Raw genomic sequence first — 17,652 nt, 5'->3', positions numbered from 1 at the left:
TTTGGCATAATTATAACACTCATACTGCATCCACAACTTTTTGCTTTTACTTTTTGTTTTTCTTACACATAATGGTATCTCTTATTAAAATTAACCAGTTATGTACAAAAATACTTGAACATTTATTATAGAAAACCTCTATAATCAGCCTCAACAGCATACACCTGCTGAATGGGTTCATCAGGGAATATAAAAAAGTGGTCACTGCCTTCCAGGTAAGCTAGCCACAGTTAAACTAAAAGGAGCTTCCCAACAAAAGAGGGAAATATTTAACAGCATGACTTAAAATACAGTTCATCTCTATTGTCAATGAGTGTTATAAACAGGCAGTAAAAGGAACAAAACACAGATACAAAATGCAACACTAACTACACACAAGGTGCTTGGTTCGGCCGACAAGGAGCCGTGCTCCCGACTAGGTCCCAGCCGCCCCCCTCCCCGCAGGGCCCAGGGCAGCCCAGGGGCAGCCCTGCTGGGAGGGGGGGATCTTCCCTTTTGTGCAGGATTGAGAGTGAACGCCCTTGCCTCCTGAAGCCCTCCTGCCACTTAGTCATGCTAATGCGTCTTCTGAAGGGGCTTTTTCTTCATTTACGCCATTGATTTAATACTGTCCTGTATTGATTCCGTAATGGGACCCATTAATCCGGGCCTGTTTACTACACGGGCATCGGTGCTCTCAATGACAAGGCTGGCGGCGGAAGCGATCGGTGAGGAAGCCAGGCTTGGCTTCGGGTAAACATTTCCCTGGGCTCCGCTCCTCAACCCGCCCCGCCCGCCCCGCCTCCTCCTGGCTCCGAAGGGCACGGCACCTTCAGGGAGGAGCAGCGGACACCGGTGCCGGCTACTGAGGACCGAGCAGCCAGCCCAAAGCGGATCCTGAGGGGGCAGCCAGCTACCGTGTGTCAGGAGCAGCTCGTCCCCGGGGTGAACCATTCCCGCCCCGCAGCCCCTGACCCCTGACCCCTGACCCCTGCTGCCGAACGGGCTTCACCTGCAGCCCCAGGGCCTCTCCGGGGCCCGGGCTTCCCCAGGAGCGTTCCCAGGGCATCAAGTATTCAGTGAAAACACGCGACATTACCACGCGTCGTATTGCTGGACAATACTGTGTTGGCTCTGACATGAAACCATGTAAAAAAGGGACATAGAAAGGTACAAAAGTCTTGATCGCTCTGCCTGCCTCCAGGCGAGCAGGGCCGACCGCTCAGCCACCCGCCGCCCGGGGAGGGGCCGGCACGTTCAGAATTGTGCAACCGGACCCCGAGCGGGGTGACGCCTCTCCCGGAAGGGCAGTCCAGCGAGTAAAGTGCCTACACCACCGTCTCCGTCTCCTCCTCCTGTAAACGCAGCGGGGCCATCGCAGGGGGCACAGAAGTGACTCAGAGCTGCGAGACCTTCCTGGGCAGCGGCCGGGGCCGCGGGCCGGGCTCAGTCCTCCGGGTCCCGTTCTCCAGGGCGCTGGGGCGCGCGGCCAGCGGCTTGGGGGGCAGCGCGGGCGGCTCGGAGGTGACGGGGATGGACAGGCTGTGAGGTAGCGGGACCGGCCGCCGCACCGTCCGCTCGTAGACGCTGTAGGGCGGGGGCGTCTTGCTGTCCTTGCGCACGGGCTCCTCGGGGGCGCCGTAGCCGGACCCCGACCCGGGCGCCGAGGGCTCGTTCACCGGGTTCTCGAAGCCCGAGATTTCCGACGCGCTGCACCGGCTGAGCGAGGAGATGCCGCTGCTGCAGCTGCCCGACAGCACCGGCGAGTTGGAGAGCAGCCCGGACGAGTGGTACTCCACCGGGGAGGGCGTGAAGGACTGCCCCGGGCCCTGCGCGGGGAAGGGCGGAGAGAGGGGAAGAGAGGGGAAGAGAGAGGCTCTCACAGAAGCGGCACACCCTGGAGGGGCGGGGCCACACCCTGGAGGGGCGGGGCCACACCCTGGGAGGGGCGGGGTCACACCCTGGGAGGGGCGGGGCCACACCCTGTGAGGGGCGGGGCCACACCCTGGAGGGGCGGGGCCACACCCTGGAGGGGCGGGGCCACACCCTGGGAGGGGCTGGGTCACACCCTGGGAGGGGCGGGGCCACACCCTGTGATGGCTGGAATGCGCCCCCGGAATGTGGGCACGAAGCCCTGACCCCAGCACCTCAGATGGGGTGTCTTTGGAGACGAGGCCTTTACAGCGCTGGCTACCTTAAAAGGAGGCCGGGGTGAGCCCAAATCTGATCTGATCATTGTCCTTAGAAGAGGGGGAAACTTGGACCATCCCCCAAGGCCAAGCACACAGAGCAAAGACCCCATGGAGACGCCAGGAAAGGGGGGGCTGGAAAAACCACCCCACCCCGGGCAATGCCGTGATTTCCAGAGCAGGAGAGTAAATTCTGTGGTTTAAGCAAGATTTCTGGCATTTCATAAAGAACTGGAAGTTCTAGCGACAACAGCTCGGTGTCTCCTAATTTCTTGAAGCTGAGCAGGGGCTGTTCCTGCCACAGGGTAACTTCTTTCCTTTGCCACAGTCCCCACCTGGCCACAAGACACTCCCCGACTCCCTCTCCGGTTCATGCCAGCGGCTAGCCCCCTGGCACCCGCACGTGCTCATTCCCTAAGGGTGTCCTGAGGAAAAGGTGGTCTGTGGAGAGCGGGTCCCCTGGGCAGGCTGCACAGCAGCGCTCCAGGGCCCTCCGGAGAAGATCGGCAGGTGAAGGTCCCCCAGTAAAGGAACCTGGACAGCTTCGTCCAGCCCACTGTCTTCTCAACGGGTGTGGCCGTGGACCTTTGCCTGCGTTCATCACAGAACGGCCTATACATAGAACGTTCTAGGAGGTAACACTGGGACACACACACTTTGAAAACGTCCTCTTGGACCGACTTGACCTTGGCCTCCCTTTTAGAACAGAATGGTGCGGGAGACACAAATCCTCTCACTAGTGGGGCCGGGAGTGAAGCAGGGCCACTGGAGAGGTCCCAATGCACTGCTGGCTTTGTCCAAAATCAGGGAGGAGAGCACAGTCAGTCCTAACAGGGTTACTCCATTTAGTTGCTGAAAAAAATCTCGGTTTAAGGCACCACCTGCATTGCTAATCACAGGGCGAGGAGCTTAGGGCAGAGCGCCCTCTCCTGGAGCCCAGGAGTCACAACACGCGTCCAGCCACTCCTCAGACCCCACTGTGACCATGTGGCCATGGAGGTGGGAGTGAGGACGATGCAGGTCTGCTGCATAGCACTATCCACTCAGCTATTTCAACATTCCCATCCCTTTGTTCTTCTTAAGAGCCAATCCCTAAGACTTAGTCTTATTACCACTCTGCACAATCGACTGAAAGGTGCAGGTATTGGTCCGTGCACCCCGTGGGAGGGAGCGCGTGGCGAGTGGGAAGCTGCGGAAACGCCACAGCCACGCCGCTTTCCCTCCCATCACACCGAGACCACAGTCCCCGCTGCAGAGCAGACACAGGCCGTGGACTTTCTCGGTAACCGCTATGGCGCGGAGACAATAAAACCAGCAAGGAATTGGCACTCTGTCGGAAACGGGGGTAACGTAAAAGAAATCATGTTTGTTTGCGATTTCCTCCCTCTTCTTGGTTTCGTGTTTCAGATTCTCGGTTTCTATGAGCAGCTGCTGCATCGGACGGCTCAGGGCCTGTTTTTCTTTGATGTTACCTGGAAACATCTCCCCCTCGAAAGAGACAGGGAGCATGTAGGTCCCCATCACTCAGGTACGAAACCATTCCTTCCACTGCAGCTGCCTCGGGGCAGCAGCTCTGGGCACCACGCCCACACGGACTGGCAAGCCTTGCCCTCAGCCTGACGCCCTACCCTTGGACGTCTACCCTTGGACAGCTACCTTGACCTCGACGAGGGACTGTCTGCTCAGAGATGCTCGATAGCCCCTGTCCACAGACCCAGACAAATGTTGATCTTTAAGGATTAAAAAGTCATTGCACTGCCTGGCTCTTCACTAATGTATTCCAAAGTCTTGGTAGAAAATAGGAAAAGTGCCCGGCCAGTGAGGCTCAGTGGTTGAGCATCAGCCTACGAACCGGGAGGTCAGGGTTCAATTCCTGGTCAGGGCACATGCCCGTGTTGCGGGCTCGATCCCCAGTGTGGGGCGTGCAGGAGGCAACCAATCGATGATTCTCATCATTGATGTTTTCATCTCTCTCTCTTCCTCTCTGAGATCAATACAAACATATTAAAAAACAAAACAAAACAAAAAAAACACAACAAAACAGGGAAAGAGAAAACTGGGTTTGGCTTGTCAGAGTGGGCGAGGCTGATGAGAAGGCGAAAGGCCCAGGACACTGTCGGACACCTTGATCCTGATGGTGATTCAAGGTTTTGTGGGTTTTAATGCCTCTTAAACACATGGCAGGCCCACGTGTCCTAGGAGGTGCCACTGGGACCATCTTTCTTTCCTAATCCGGCGTCTCTCTCCAGGCTGCACACCCTCACTGGCGCCATTTGCGAGCGAGCGAGGCTAATAACCCGACAGTGCATGCGGGCTCCTCCTCGCCCTGCCCCCACTTCTCTGCCTGCCCCCTGCAAATGAAGGCCCTGCTGACGGACCAGGGGGCTCCTCAAGGGGAAGGGAACAAGGGCCCATCCCAGGCTCAGTTAAATGAGAGCCCGTACCTTCAACGGAGACCGCCCGGCAGGTGAGGGGGAGACCGGCGCCGTGTGTCTCGCAGGCGAAGCTGTAAAGAGAGAGTTTCAATCAGACACGCCGGGCGGTTGACCCCCACGCGTGCCCTCTGAGTGTGCGAACCCACACAAGTGGCCCCGGGCAGGAGGACCTGGGCAGGGGCGTGGGGTCGCTGGAGACTAACGACACCTGCCCAAGGTGGGCAGCGTCCGGACTGGGAGAGGCGTGAAAAGCCACATCCGTGGCAGGGCCCCCGGACGGGCCCATCGTCCCTTCCATCTCCCCAAAGCGCTGCTTCTTAGCCGCTTCCCGTTTCAGAGGTGCTTGTGGGTGTGGGGGGCCGGGAGCGGTCTCCACAGACGCTGCTGGCTTGGGCGTGAGCGGCAAAGGGAAGCCCGGGTCACCGGGCAGCGCAGACTGACTAGTCCAGGGGCACACAGACTCCAGCCTCCAACTGCACCCCCCGCCCCCCACTGCGAACCGTAGGAAACCCCTGGCCACGTCCACTAGCCCCCTAATGCCTGTACTCCGGTCCCCCTTGGTCCCCGGGATGGAGGATGGGGGTGAGGAGGGGGGCGGTGCCCTAGATTTCATCATCTGGGCAGACGTGCGTGTTCCTCCCGCCCGCCGGCCCAGCCCCACGTGGGGACCCGGCACGCGGATGGATGAACTGCTCTGTGCATTGCTGTGGGTCAGTCTGCTCTCGCAAGCAGAGCCATGCACACCGAGTCTGCGTGACGCTGCCCCGAGGCGAGTGCAGACGCCTTTCCTAATCCCACCAACACGGGGTCTGTGAGTTCGGGGTTTACTGCTCTGTCGTGAGCTGCCCGTGTCCCCCCGGCTGTCATGGGAGGTTGATAACGCACAGGAAACCACAGAAAGGCTGAAGCGGAGACAGACAGACAGTCCAGGCCCCCCGGCCCCCACAGTGAGCACAGATGAGGACAGAGGACAGACCAGGGGGGATCTGTGCAGAAGGGAGGCAGCCCGGCCACGCTAACCTGCAGAGGTAAGTCACCCGTGCGCTGGGGCAGGGGCAGGGAGGGTCTGCCATCACACCTTGCCGCTGTCGTGTGCTCACACCAGCGCTTGCTGTGCCAGCCCAGCCGCCATGGGGAGGCCATGGGAGAAGTGCGCGTCTACAAAGAGCCAGGCTCCGCCCGGACTGTGACCGTGGGGCTGAGAGCACGGCCTCCTCCTGGCTCGGTGTTCGGTGAGCCCGCCCGTGCACCTGCCGCTCGGGCTCACAGAGCCGCTTCTTAGGAAGGCGTTCTCGCACGGAGCCTAAACCAGCCCTGCCAGGACCCCTGCCTACAGGTCTGAATGGGCCTAGGAACCAAACCGCCCCTGACTGACAGCTGCCGAAATGCTTTTCAGGTCCCCACCTGAGCCACACAGCCAGGATGAGCAGAACACCAGTCAGCTGGTGGCCGGGGCCTCGCCTGCGGGGCCGCAGTGACACGGGTGCACTTCACAGCGAAGCCAGTGGCTCCTGCTCTGCTTAAAGCACTCACAGCCCTTCAAACCCGCTGGTGGCTACGGCAACGACAGGAAAACCTGGCAGCAGGGAGTTTTATTTTAAAAAGAAAAGCTGCCCAGCCGGCGTGGCCCCGTGGTTGAGCATCGACCTACGAACCAGGAGGTCAGGGTTCAATTCCCCGTCAGGGCACAGGCCCGGGTTGTGGCTCCATCCCCAGTAGGGGGTGTGCAGGAGGCAGCTGGTCAATGATTTTCTCTCATCATTGATGTTTTCTCTCTCTCTCCCCCCTCTCCCTTCCTCTCTGAAATCAATAAAAAAAATGTATATAAATACATAAAGTCTCTTTCCTCTTCTTAGTAAACAAAAAAAGATGCTAAAATGCAGCAAATGAAACGGACCCTCCAGAAAAGTCCACAGAGGCAATGGTATCGTGTTTCCTCTCACCAGGAGGCCGGGGTATTCGTCAAGTTTCACAAGTACTCTGGACATGCGTGAAGTGTTGGGAAGACGGCCCAGCACCAGGTAGGGGAGCTGGCAGAGCGGCCAGCCCTCTCAGCGCCTCCCCCGTGGAGGTCACTGAGCAAAGGGCTTGTTCAGGAGGACGGGGCCCTGTCCCTGCGGTCAACTCACAGGCAGCTTCCCCCGCCGTCATTGTCAGGGGTTCTTGAAATCTAACTCAGGCCTTCGAGAATGATCGAATACGGTCCTCTCCGGGCAGCAGACAGCGTGGCAGGGGGTCGCTGTCCCCACCCGCCCATCAGAGTTAGCGCCAGCCAGCGCCTGTCTCGGGGCCGCCTGCAGCGTTGGCATCAGCTCCACACGAGAGGGAAGGAAGCAGCGTGTCAGCAGAGGCTGCTGAGGCGGCGGCGGCCGGGAGGGCAGTGCCAGCGCAGCGTGCGGAGAACGCGCTTGTCTGTCTGTAGAGTCACGAGGGACGCAGTGCAGCAGGAGCTCAGCAAAGAGAGGGACGTCGCCCACGAGCGAGGCAGCTCCTGAGGCTCCCCCTCCAGCACCACCCACAGCGGGAGCAGTCGGGACAGTGATTATTGCACACGCGTCATATACCCACCCGTCAGTGCGGGTCGCGGAGGGACAGGGGGCGAGAGGAGCCTCCCACTCTCCGCCAGGCTCCTGGCCTCCTTCCCACTGTCCAGGCTCCAGCTGCTAGGGGTGGGGTTCACCGCTGGAAGGGAACAACATAGCTAAAGCACTCCGCCCTTCGGACCCGAGACCTTAGAAGAATCAGTTACCCAGAAAGAAAGAAACCAACTGGATTTAAACACACACGCACACGCACACACACGCGCACACACATGCACGCACATGCACACGAAAGCTGCTAAGGCCTGGCCCTTTCTCGGCCTGCCTCCTCGCCGTGAGAGCTGACGTTTAACTAGGTGAGACCGTGTCTGTTCACTGCACTCGGTCACACAGAACCACAGACCTCGCACGTAGCGCAGAGCCTGATGAGAACTACAAACCTGTTTAGATGCCAGAGAGCAGACGAAGGATGCAACCACTAGGCTATTTCAAAACTCAGTCTTTCGTAGGGACTTAGGGGCACGTGGCACTCAAAAGGGGGAAGGCGATGCCAAATGACAAGCTAATACTCTTGTCGGCAGAATTACGGGGAAGGACAGCCTTACCACACTGCCCTGCGGACTGGACCCACTCTGAGAAAAGGACCCCAGCTTCTGAAGTCAACGCACTCTAACGAGGCACGTCCTACAACGTCACTTGAGCTTCTGAAGTCAACGCACTCTAACGAGGCACGTCCTACAACGTAACTTCGACTGCGGTCGGCATCTTCCTCTTTTCTGGTTTGCCTGCTGCACGCTTCAGTGAGATGCAGAAATATGGAGCCACCCTGACAGGAAGGAGGCTAGATGCAAAGGGTTCTCCACAGCGCTGTGCTGAGGGTTACAGGCAGGCCTGGGAGTCCCGCAGCTTGCTCCCTGCGCACACTGCCCCCTGGTGGTCGTGGCTAGGGTGTCAACATTTTGCCACCAAAGGTCGGCGTGCATTTAATGGGATGAAATGACCGTTCTTGAAATGCCTTTCCTCGGTGCCTTTTCAGTTTGTTTTTGTGTTTTCTTCGGTAGCAGGGTGAGGAAAAGGCCATATTCCTAAATTCTTCAGACACAGATCAATATCTGACTTATAAGATGAAAGCCACGTTTGTTTTAAAATAACTGGGGCCGGGGTCTCACCGATGTGGGTCTCCCGAGGACAGCTGGATGTTACTGTGTCGGATACTCCACAACAACACAGCCCAGTTCTTAACGAGGGTGATTCCAGGGCACTTTACGGGGACATCTCATTAGTGACTCCTGATTTTGGGCTGGTGGGACCGCTGGCTCTGTGAGGCTGTCCCTGAGAGAAGCCAGTGGGGGCCTTGCTCCCCCAGCCCCCCCCCCGGAAGTCCCCCAGTACGCTGCACAGACTGATGCTAATGGGCTGCGCGCTGCCATGCACGTGTTTGCTTCCTTTGTGTGACCTTGAGGCAGGGGCACTCCATTATGCACTGGGTCACCACACACGACATGAGCTGGCAGAGGAGCTGCGTGAGGGCAACGGGGGGCAGGGACTTCTCTGGGAGGTGGGCTTCCCTGTGCGGAGCGCGCAGCCTCCTGGACATCTCCGTCTCAGGAAGGCAGGGCTGGCCTCGGGGACTCACTGAAAAGCCACTTGCCAGAGGAGTCCCCAACTTGCGCAGGCTCTGCTGTTAAATCCGACAGAATACAGCATTCAAAGACCGCACCGTGAGCCACCGTCTTTGCTCATCCCCCCAGGGCGCCTCAGTCCCGATCCTCCAGACCTGAGACCTGCCTTCCACACAGACACGCGGAGACGAGGCAATGAGGACAGACAGGCCCGCGCACAGTCCAGGGCAGACGCTGGTGCTGCTTACCTTTCTCGGGCGCGGACAGGTTGGGGTCGCTGCGCGGCAAGGCTCCGTCTCCAATGTGATTAAACAGCAGCCTCTGGAAGGGACAAGGACCTGTGGTTACGGTGCCACAGGCTGACTTGGGAGAGGAGGCCTTCTAGAAAATGAAGGGATGATCTCATTACGGAAACTTTTTGTTCAAAACAGTATTGTGTACGATTTCAGAGGCCCCGGGAACAAAGAACTAATATGTAAGGGGGAAAAGGGAAGAGCCTTAGGTTTTGAGAAAGAACACAGTGTTTCAAAAGTTCGGCTTAGGTTTTAAATAAAAATGGTTAATAACTCTTCACAGTAAAGTGTAGGAAAAGACAAATGGTAAGTAGCAGATAGGTGGTGGTGCCCTTTAGAGATGCAAGTGCTGCCCTGGCCAGGTGCTCAGCTGGGTAGAGCGTCCTCCTGATACGCCAAGGTTGCGGGTTCGATCCCCAGTCAGGGCACATACAGGAGTCAACCAATGAATGTATCACTAAGTGGAACAACAAATCAACGTCTCTTTCTCTTTCCCTCTTCTTTTCCCTTCCTCTCTCTGAACTCAACAAAAACATATTAAAAAACAAACAAACAGAAATGCCGAGTCGATCAGAGAGGGAAAACCATTCTCGCTTCCCTCTCGGCTTTACCGCTCAGGCAACAACCATGTGTCTCCTGAGAAAGTGGCTGGGAAATTCCCGACAGGCGCAGACCCCGGTCCCCTGGCCCCCGCGGGCGGGACGCGCCATCTAACGCAGCCCACGGGTTGCCTCTGGCGGCCACCGCGTTTCTTCGGGGACATGTGACCATTCCAGACCCTTCCTTGTCTTCTAGGGTCTCGGCCAGAGGGTTACCTGCGAAGGCTCCACAGGTGTGGGGTAGATGGCGCTGCACGGCCGCTCCCGGGGGGACAGGCAGGCGTTCTCTCGGGAATGTTTGTGTTTGTCGGACAACAGAGGAGAAGCTGGAAGAGAGGCAGGATGGTCAGTGAGGGGCGCCACTGCCTGCAGCAGGGAGCCGAGTGCCGTGGCTGCGGCCACGGATAGGGACACGGAAACCACGGCTCCCAGGCGCTGGGCGGCTCCCAGGGCCCCGTCAGCCCACCGCACCCGGTTCTGACCTCTGGCACTCGATGGAGCAGAACTGGTCACATTGGGCGAGGCGGAGTGGGTGGAGCTGAGGCTTGAGGTAGACGGGCTTGGCTGTAACACAGGGAAGCTGTTATCACAGGCTGCTCGGAGGCTGCGCAACACGGACATCTTCAAAACAAAACCACTGACATGTTTTTCAAATTAACCGACAGAGAAAAACGCCATTCAGACAGGTAGGAAAATCTGACTGACTCAGACTGATACGAAGACCTGTCTGAATTAACCCAGAATCTGAGCCGTGGCTGGTGTGGCTCAGTTGGTTGGGGGGGTCATCCTGTGCACTAAAAGGTTGCTGGTTCGATTCCTGGTCAGGGCACATGCCCGGGTTGTGGCTCGATCTGGGATAGGGGGCGTGCAGGAGGCATCCATGTTTTGCTCTCACACTGATGTTTTGCTCTCTCTCTCTCCCTCTCCCTTCCCCTTTCTCTAAAAAGCAATTTAAAAAAATATTTATTAAAAGAAAAAGAACTAGAGATTTGGATGCCTGCCCAAGGCAGGCATTCGTGCTGGCCGGCTATCTCTGTGCCTGGGGACCCCTGGCGGGCCACCTAAGACAAGCAGGATACCAGCCACGTAAGCAGGCGAGTGCTTCTACGAGGCAGAGGATGCATCTTCCCACTTTCTCCAAAATGTGTTAAAGCATGTATTCGGCAATATGCATGGGGCCTCTTTTTCAAGGACAGTGGAGAGGAAAGTCCAGCTTACAGAGTTGTTATAAACGCCACCTTCGTGGCGTCTAAATAAATTTTTGTTGCAAGAGCTACACTAACTCTAAAATCCCTAAAAACTATTATTTCTTCTTTGGCAAAAACACTCTTTATTGCAGGATTTTCAGACATGCCTAAGGAAGGGGTTTTATAATGGACCCGTAAACAATGGGTCCTCAGAGGGGGAAAAGCGACTCAGAGATGCTGAGAGGCGGCTGTGCGGTGACCGGACCAGAGGGGCCCAGAGCGGACCGCCCGCGCGGGGCTCTCCCTCGCCCGTTCCTGCCTCTGACAGGGAGCGGGGCTGGACCGGCTGCAGGCCCCAGAGGCCAACGCCAGTGCTTCCAGGTTGCCTCCAGTCTCGGTCTCGCTCCCAGGCTCTGCCCAGCGGCACCGCCCAGAGGCAGGCTGGGGATGGAGGGGAAACGTGTGACAGGAGCAGACAGAATGCGAGTCCCGCACCTGCATGTTGAAGACCTCGTCGGAGCTCTCCGACTGCCCCGTGATGTTGCTGACTTCAGCGGAGGCCTGTGAGGACAGCGACGACGAAGAGTACCGGTTGACGGCCGGGTAACTTAGCGGGCTGGTGGGGGGCGGGGGGGGGGGGGAGAGAGAAACGGCCGTTAACTCAGTCTTTGAACTGTGCTTTATCCCATGCTGGCTTGGTGTCAATCCAAAGGGAAAAAATATCCACCCTAGACTTGCCAGTGTGGCTCCGTGGTTGAGCGTCAACCCATGAACCAAGAAGTCCCCGGTTAGATACCCAGTCAGGGCACAGGCCCAGGTGGCGGGCTTCATCCCCAGTACGGGGCGTGCAGGAGGCAGCCGATCAATGATTCTCATCACTGATGTTTCCTCTCTCTCTCTCAAATCAATAAGAAAAATATCCACCTGTTTTGCGTTTCCTGTTTGCCTCAATCTAGTCATGTGTTTGTGTGTATTTATTCCTCATGCTGTGGATGGCTCACCAGTAGCAGATGCCTGCAGCTGCCTCGCGGGTTAATGATTTCATTAAGAAGTAGCGGATGTGACAAACTGTGCAAGAAGGAGCGGACCATTCCAGATCATCACGCGGGGGTGCCAAAGTGTACGAGAACAAAGAATATGACTCACCTGCGCCTGGGAATTACCCGGGAACCGTCTGGGCTCATGGAGGCGGGTGCCGAGTTCCGGCACACACGAGGGCTTCCGTTAGGAAAGTGGACTGGGCTGGCTTGTATATAAGCAGAGAACTCCTAAGAGAAATGCAGAAAACCCTTCAGAAGGGGAACCGTGAGGGCAAATAACCTATGCGGTATTTCAAAATATTTTTAGATACGCGTGCTGAGTATCTTGAAATCTTTACGTAGGGCTATTATGGTAGGTTTCAGTATTATTAACTTTTCTTTTTAAAAAATATGTTTTTATTGATTTCAGAGAGGAAGGGAGAAGGAAAGAGAGACAGAAACATCAATGAGAGAGAATCATTGATCAGCTGCCTCCTGTACATCCCACACTGGGGATGAGCTCACAACCCAAGCATGTGCCCTGACTGGGAATCAAACCCTGACCTCCAGGTTCATAGGTTGACACTCAACCACTGAGCCACACTAGCCAGGCTTATTAAGCTTTCTCTCGCTTACTTTTTCATTTTCCCAAAAGCTGAGCATGGCCAAAAGACGGCAATGCAATTTTAATATCTGAGGCTCCTGGTCAGATGGTGCAGTGTGGTAGAAGTACCACCAGATGTCACTGTTGACCACCTCCTCGACTCTCTAAAATCAGCTCAAGGTCAGAGTGCTGGGGCGGACACTATGCACTATGTACCTACCTGTATCCCTAGGCTTGACTTCATCATGAAGAACTGGTCCACCAGCTTCTTGTGAAGGGGTCGCATGTCCTGAGGTACAAACTTCTCATGCACGGCCAAGCCAAACTCCAGAATCTGTGCCTGGACAAACACACAGAGTCCGCATGGATGAGTAACTCCAGGGAGTCCCTGTGGGGTCAAGCACAGTCCCCACGCAGTCTGCATGCATTAGCGCTAATTCCTCTCAACCCAGCAGGACAGGAGCAGTCCTTAATGGGCAGGCAGGGGCACGGAGGCTCAGAATCATCCTGCGCGTAGAAGACACAATGGGGATCCGGACCGTGGTCTCTGAACCCAAAGACTCGATGTTCCTGCCACCCCACGTATCTCAGGTCTGTAACAACCTTATGAGCAGTTACGTGTCCCTTTGGCCCCTCCTGCGCTTTCCCAGATGGGACGGGGCTGCCCCGTTAGGAGGATAGGGTGCTGTTCCCTGAGGGATCTCTTTTCTGGGGGGCACCCCCTTTCCCCCGTTACTCTTCTCTCTCCCCTCAGGTTCTTCTGTGCCCATCCACTGCCCCCAGACTTTCAAAATCCATCAAGGAGGAAGTACGAAGTGCACAGGAATTCTCTGCTAGCTGCTATGCTGCTTGTGTTTGTTAACAGGAGTCTTCTTGTTCGCTCATAGCGTAACAAGGAACCGCTCCTAACGTAAACCAAGGTTTCCTGCCACCAGGATCCCCCAAAGAGAGGAGCATAACCCTTCAAGTTTCCTTTGTTCAACTATCAATAGTGATTCATTCCTCTGAGTTGAGTAGCAGCTGCCATTGCCCCTTGAGCCCTGCCTGGCCACGCCCCTTCTCTGCCCAGCCAGGCCTCTTCCTCACCTGCTCAAGCATCAGCTCTCGTAACCGGGCAATTTTCTCTCCGTCTTCAGGGTGACTTAAGACATACTCCTTGACAAAGAATGCCTGGGAAGAGAAGGAACAGTCAGCGCACTGCGGGAGAGCGGCAAAGGAGGGGCGAGACCCTGTTGCTCCTAACGCTCTGGTCTCTAAAGAACAGCACTGCTGTGAGCCAGGGCACCACTGCACACCCTGCTTGGGAGCAGGTGGAGGGATGCCTCGTGTGGGCGGCTGGTCAGAATGGAAATATAAGGAACGGACCTCCGAGGAAGAGCGGAGATTGTGTAAGTGTTTTTGATAAAACAAACAAATAGCAAAGCCAAATAAATAAGCTTTATGGCATCACACTCTGAAATCAGTTGCCTTAAGGTTCTGTGTGACCAAGGTGCTGGCTTCCGCTTCCAAGCGATTGTGCCTCTCTGTTGAGAACTAAGAGGGCAGGTACACAGGCGACTTAAGGCATCTCCTAGACAAGATCACACTCCTCTATGCCATGAGCCTCCTTAGACATCAGTTAAACATGTCCTCACTACTTTTATTCGTCCAAGCGCGCGCGCGCGCGCGCGCACACACACGCACACACACACACACACACACACTGTTATCCTCAAAATATCACACGGGGACATGGAGAGATCATGCCTCACAAATGATGTGTCTGACTGCCTAACAACAGCCTCCGGGCCAACGGCAGCCCGTGCTAGCAGGCTGACGTGCGTGCATATTTTGCACAAGGATTCCCGAAACCCTGAGAAATCACCTCTGAAATTTTTCAAACAGCAATCCCTAACCCTCACCTCTTTTTTAAAAAATTTACATACGGCATATACTAGTGGGCCGGTGCCCGGGTTCTGGCACCCTGAAAGGACATTAGGAGAAGTATTTTCATATCGCTATTCGCCCTTTCTCTGTAACAGAAGTGTCAGATTAAAGAAAATCAGTAAAATGTGTATGAAAATAATATATAAGTTGATTAATAAACAGTAACAACGTGATATAACAACGAAGACATATAAAAACAAAAACATGATATAAAAACAAAAACATGATATAAAAACAATGACTGATAAATTGATTGAACTTATTCTAATATCTCCCTGTATACCACATTAAGAGTGAAAACACTTTCAGAGTGCTTGACTGATTTCCCTTGTGATGAAGTATTTACAACTTTAACGTCACACACTCTTCGCACCCGAGAGAAAGCAACATATAACTGACCCTGTCCGAAAACGGGTTTAGGTAGGAATATTCCTACTCTGTCTAGAGTTTGTCCTTGTGATTTATTAATAGTCATTGCAAATGCTGGCATCACAGGAAACTGTCTTCGAATTCATTTAAATGGGAGGCCAGTGTCAGACAGGGACAAGTCAATTCTTGGAATCAGAACAACCTCTCCATCTGCAGATACTGTTAATACTTCAGCTTCGATTATGTTAGGTTGCAATCTTTTGATAATAAATCTAGTACCATTACAAAGACCTCATTTACTATTAAGATTTCTCAGTAGCATGATGATCGCACCTACTTTCAATTTTAATTTATGACATGGCATTCCCGAAGGAGTGGATACTATTAAGAAATTTGATGGGAAATTTTTCCTTTTCAGTATCATCCATTGAATCGATGGAATCATCACTCAAATAGGTGTGGAAATCTCCATCGAGTATATCCAAAATTTCTTCCATTTAATTTATGAACATGCTCATTTTTTTGGACAAAGAATCACACATTTAGATATATTTTTAATATTTTCTATAGATATACTACTTCTAAAAGTAGCTTCAATAATAGATCCGTTAAAAATCATTTCATGGGGGATTTCAATAATATCCATTCCTAAATGAAAACTGCTATCAAGTTTACCATCTCCAAGTTTTACTAACCATTCACTGTAAGTAGAATCCTGTGATCTCATATTTGTTTTAAGAGACAACTGTCTGAAACATCCCCAAACACTACAGTACTTTAAACTTGTTTGTACTATGGCTGATCGCACAACACTGAGACATTTCAGAGGTATGTTGTGCCAATAGTTGGTCTTGAGACATATTCTGTTGATGACGCTGCTTCTTTCAGCTTCAGAGTGTCAACAAAAACAACCAAATTCATGATCGACAATGACAGAGCGAAACACACGTGCAATTGGTGCCAGCGAGAGCTTTATATGTATTGCGCATGTGCAAGTCAACGTTTATTTTTAAACTGCCAGTGCGCGTCACATGTACCGGCCGGTTGGTCAGCCGGTTGGATGGACGTACAATGGGTCACTTAGCCTTTTATATATTAGATTTTTTTTTTATTGAGTTCAGAGAGGAAAGGAGAGGGAGAGAAACATCAATGATGAAAGAGAATCATTGTTCAGCTGCCTCCTGCACGCCCCACACTGGGGAGGGATCAAGCCTGCAACTCAGGCATGTGCCCTGAATGGGAATTGAACTGTGACTTCCTGGTTCAACCACTGAGCCATGCCGGCAGGGCACCCTCATCTTTTTTTATTATTATTATTCATTTTCACACCCTCACCTCTTGATACCGGGAGACTCCGCCGTTGACGGCAGCATCGATAACTCCGTTCAGGCACATGGTCAGCGGGTTGATGTTCTGCATCTGCCGGGTCTGACACTGGCTGATCAGAGTCTTCAGCTGCTGGTTCTTGTTCTCCAAAACCTCAATTGCGTTCTCCAGGGGCGTCATCTCCACCTGAGGAGCCAATGAGCACAGACATGCGCTGGAGTCTGAGACACTCAGGGAGACAGAGGACATTATCCAGGGTCACACGAGCAGGGCCCCGCCCCTTTCCCCACCCCTCCCATTCATACCTCTCCCAGGGCACCCAGTGGAATAGATTAGGACTGTGAGATAAATCAGCTGCGTTAGTAAAGTCTAGAAAGCGATGGTGATGATAATCATTGGGTGGAACTCGGTTTGGATCATTGGTAATCGTTAATTATATATTAGCACTGCAACAATCAATGTAATCTTTAAAAGAAAAAAAGTCACGCGATGATTTTTAAACCGTGGCTTTTTTTCCTTCTCAAGGGCTAACCGTTCAGAGCACACTCTCGTCACCTGTCTAGATGCTTCTGAATGCAGAGCACCATGGGGGCACAGAGACGCGCGTGCCGGTGCCGAGTGCAGGAGCTGCCAGCCCCCGGGAAGATGGGTCGTGGGCCCGCATGGACCACACCTGCACGTGCCACATCGCCACAAGGTGCACAGGTGGGACACAGTGGGAGGTATGGAAACAGGATAGTCATACAGGCCCCGCATCTGCGTGCTGAAGGACAGCCAAACAGAACCACAGCGAGGTAAATGTTCTAGGCGACATGGGACGCCTAACGTGAAAATGAGGCGCGTGCCAACAGGCTGTACTGTGACAGTATCGTCACTGACACTGTCTTTGAAGGAATGTCTGCCAAGCTCTCAGCTGTGAAGTCCTTCCGGCTTACAACTCATGTACCGGTTCTTTCAGCTAAGGAAACAAACCAGCGTTTCTGAAGGTCGCTTAGATCATTCTAAACTGACACCGAAACCTCTAGAATAATCTGACGATGTCCATTAACACTGTATATTCATCAGAAGGCACTCTGCAGAGAAGGACGGACCCGCTAGGAAGTAGATAACTTGTACCAGGTTGGCCGGCAGAGAGCCCAGGTCCAGAGTATTTAAATCCCTCACAAACCAGTAAGAAAAAGGCAAACCACGCAATAAAAATGGGCCAAAGACTGAAACAACCACTTAACAAAGGGAAAATCCAAATGGCCAGTAAACATATGAAAATGTGTGGACTCTCATTTGTGATCAAAGAAGTAAAAAGTAATACTACAGTGATATACTACTCACCACAGCCAACATAGCAAAATTAACACGATGACAGCAAGTGGCCGTGAGAATGTGACCAACAGTCTCTCAGTTCCTGCTCTTGGAAGTTCTAATTGGTTCGGTCACTTTGGAAAACAGCCTGGCATTACATACCAAAGTCAGCGACATATTTATTATATTTTATGATCCTGCCATGTGTACAAGGAAACATGTCAAAATGCTCATAATTATCTCCCAAATTCATGTGTCCATTTGA

General features: G+C 53.9%; 1 protein-coding gene across 1 annotated transcript in view; it reads right to left on the bottom strand.

Moving 5' to 3' along the window:
- Nucleotides 1-980: 980 nt before the first annotated feature.
- Nucleotides 981-17,652, bottom strand: part of DOCK4 (dedicator of cytokinesis 4) — a 209,823-nt gene continuing 193,151 nt past the window's right edge. The window contains exons 42-52 of the mRNA XM_054726251.1: nucleotides 16,098-16,274; nucleotides 13,554-13,637; nucleotides 12,688-12,807; nucleotides 11,991-12,112; nucleotides 11,340-11,460; nucleotides 10,140-10,221; nucleotides 9,874-9,983; nucleotides 9,014-9,086; nucleotides 7,172-7,285; nucleotides 4,613-4,674; nucleotides 981-1,808 (exon numbers count right to left, since the gene is read on the bottom strand). Coding sequence (XP_054582226.1) covers nucleotides 1,377-1,808; nucleotides 4,613-4,674; nucleotides 7,172-7,285; nucleotides 9,014-9,086; nucleotides 9,874-9,983; nucleotides 10,140-10,221; nucleotides 11,340-11,460; nucleotides 11,991-12,112; nucleotides 12,688-12,807; nucleotides 13,554-13,637; nucleotides 16,098-16,274 — 1,497 coding nt within the window. The 3' untranslated portion in view covers nucleotides 981-1,376. The remainder of the gene's footprint in view (nucleotides 1,809-4,612; nucleotides 4,675-7,171; nucleotides 7,286-9,013; nucleotides 9,087-9,873; nucleotides 9,984-10,139; nucleotides 10,222-11,339; nucleotides 11,461-11,990; nucleotides 12,113-12,687; nucleotides 12,808-13,553; nucleotides 13,638-16,097; nucleotides 16,275-17,652) is intronic.

The sequence above is a fragment of the Eptesicus fuscus genome, chromosome 14 (assembly GCF_027574615.1).
Source record: "Eptesicus fuscus isolate TK198812 chromosome 14, DD_ASM_mEF_20220401, whole genome shotgun sequence".
Classification (NCBI taxonomy): Eukaryota; Metazoa; Chordata; class Mammalia; order Chiroptera; family Vespertilionidae; genus Eptesicus; species Eptesicus fuscus.
This window is presented reverse-complemented; position numbering and strand designations above follow the sequence as displayed.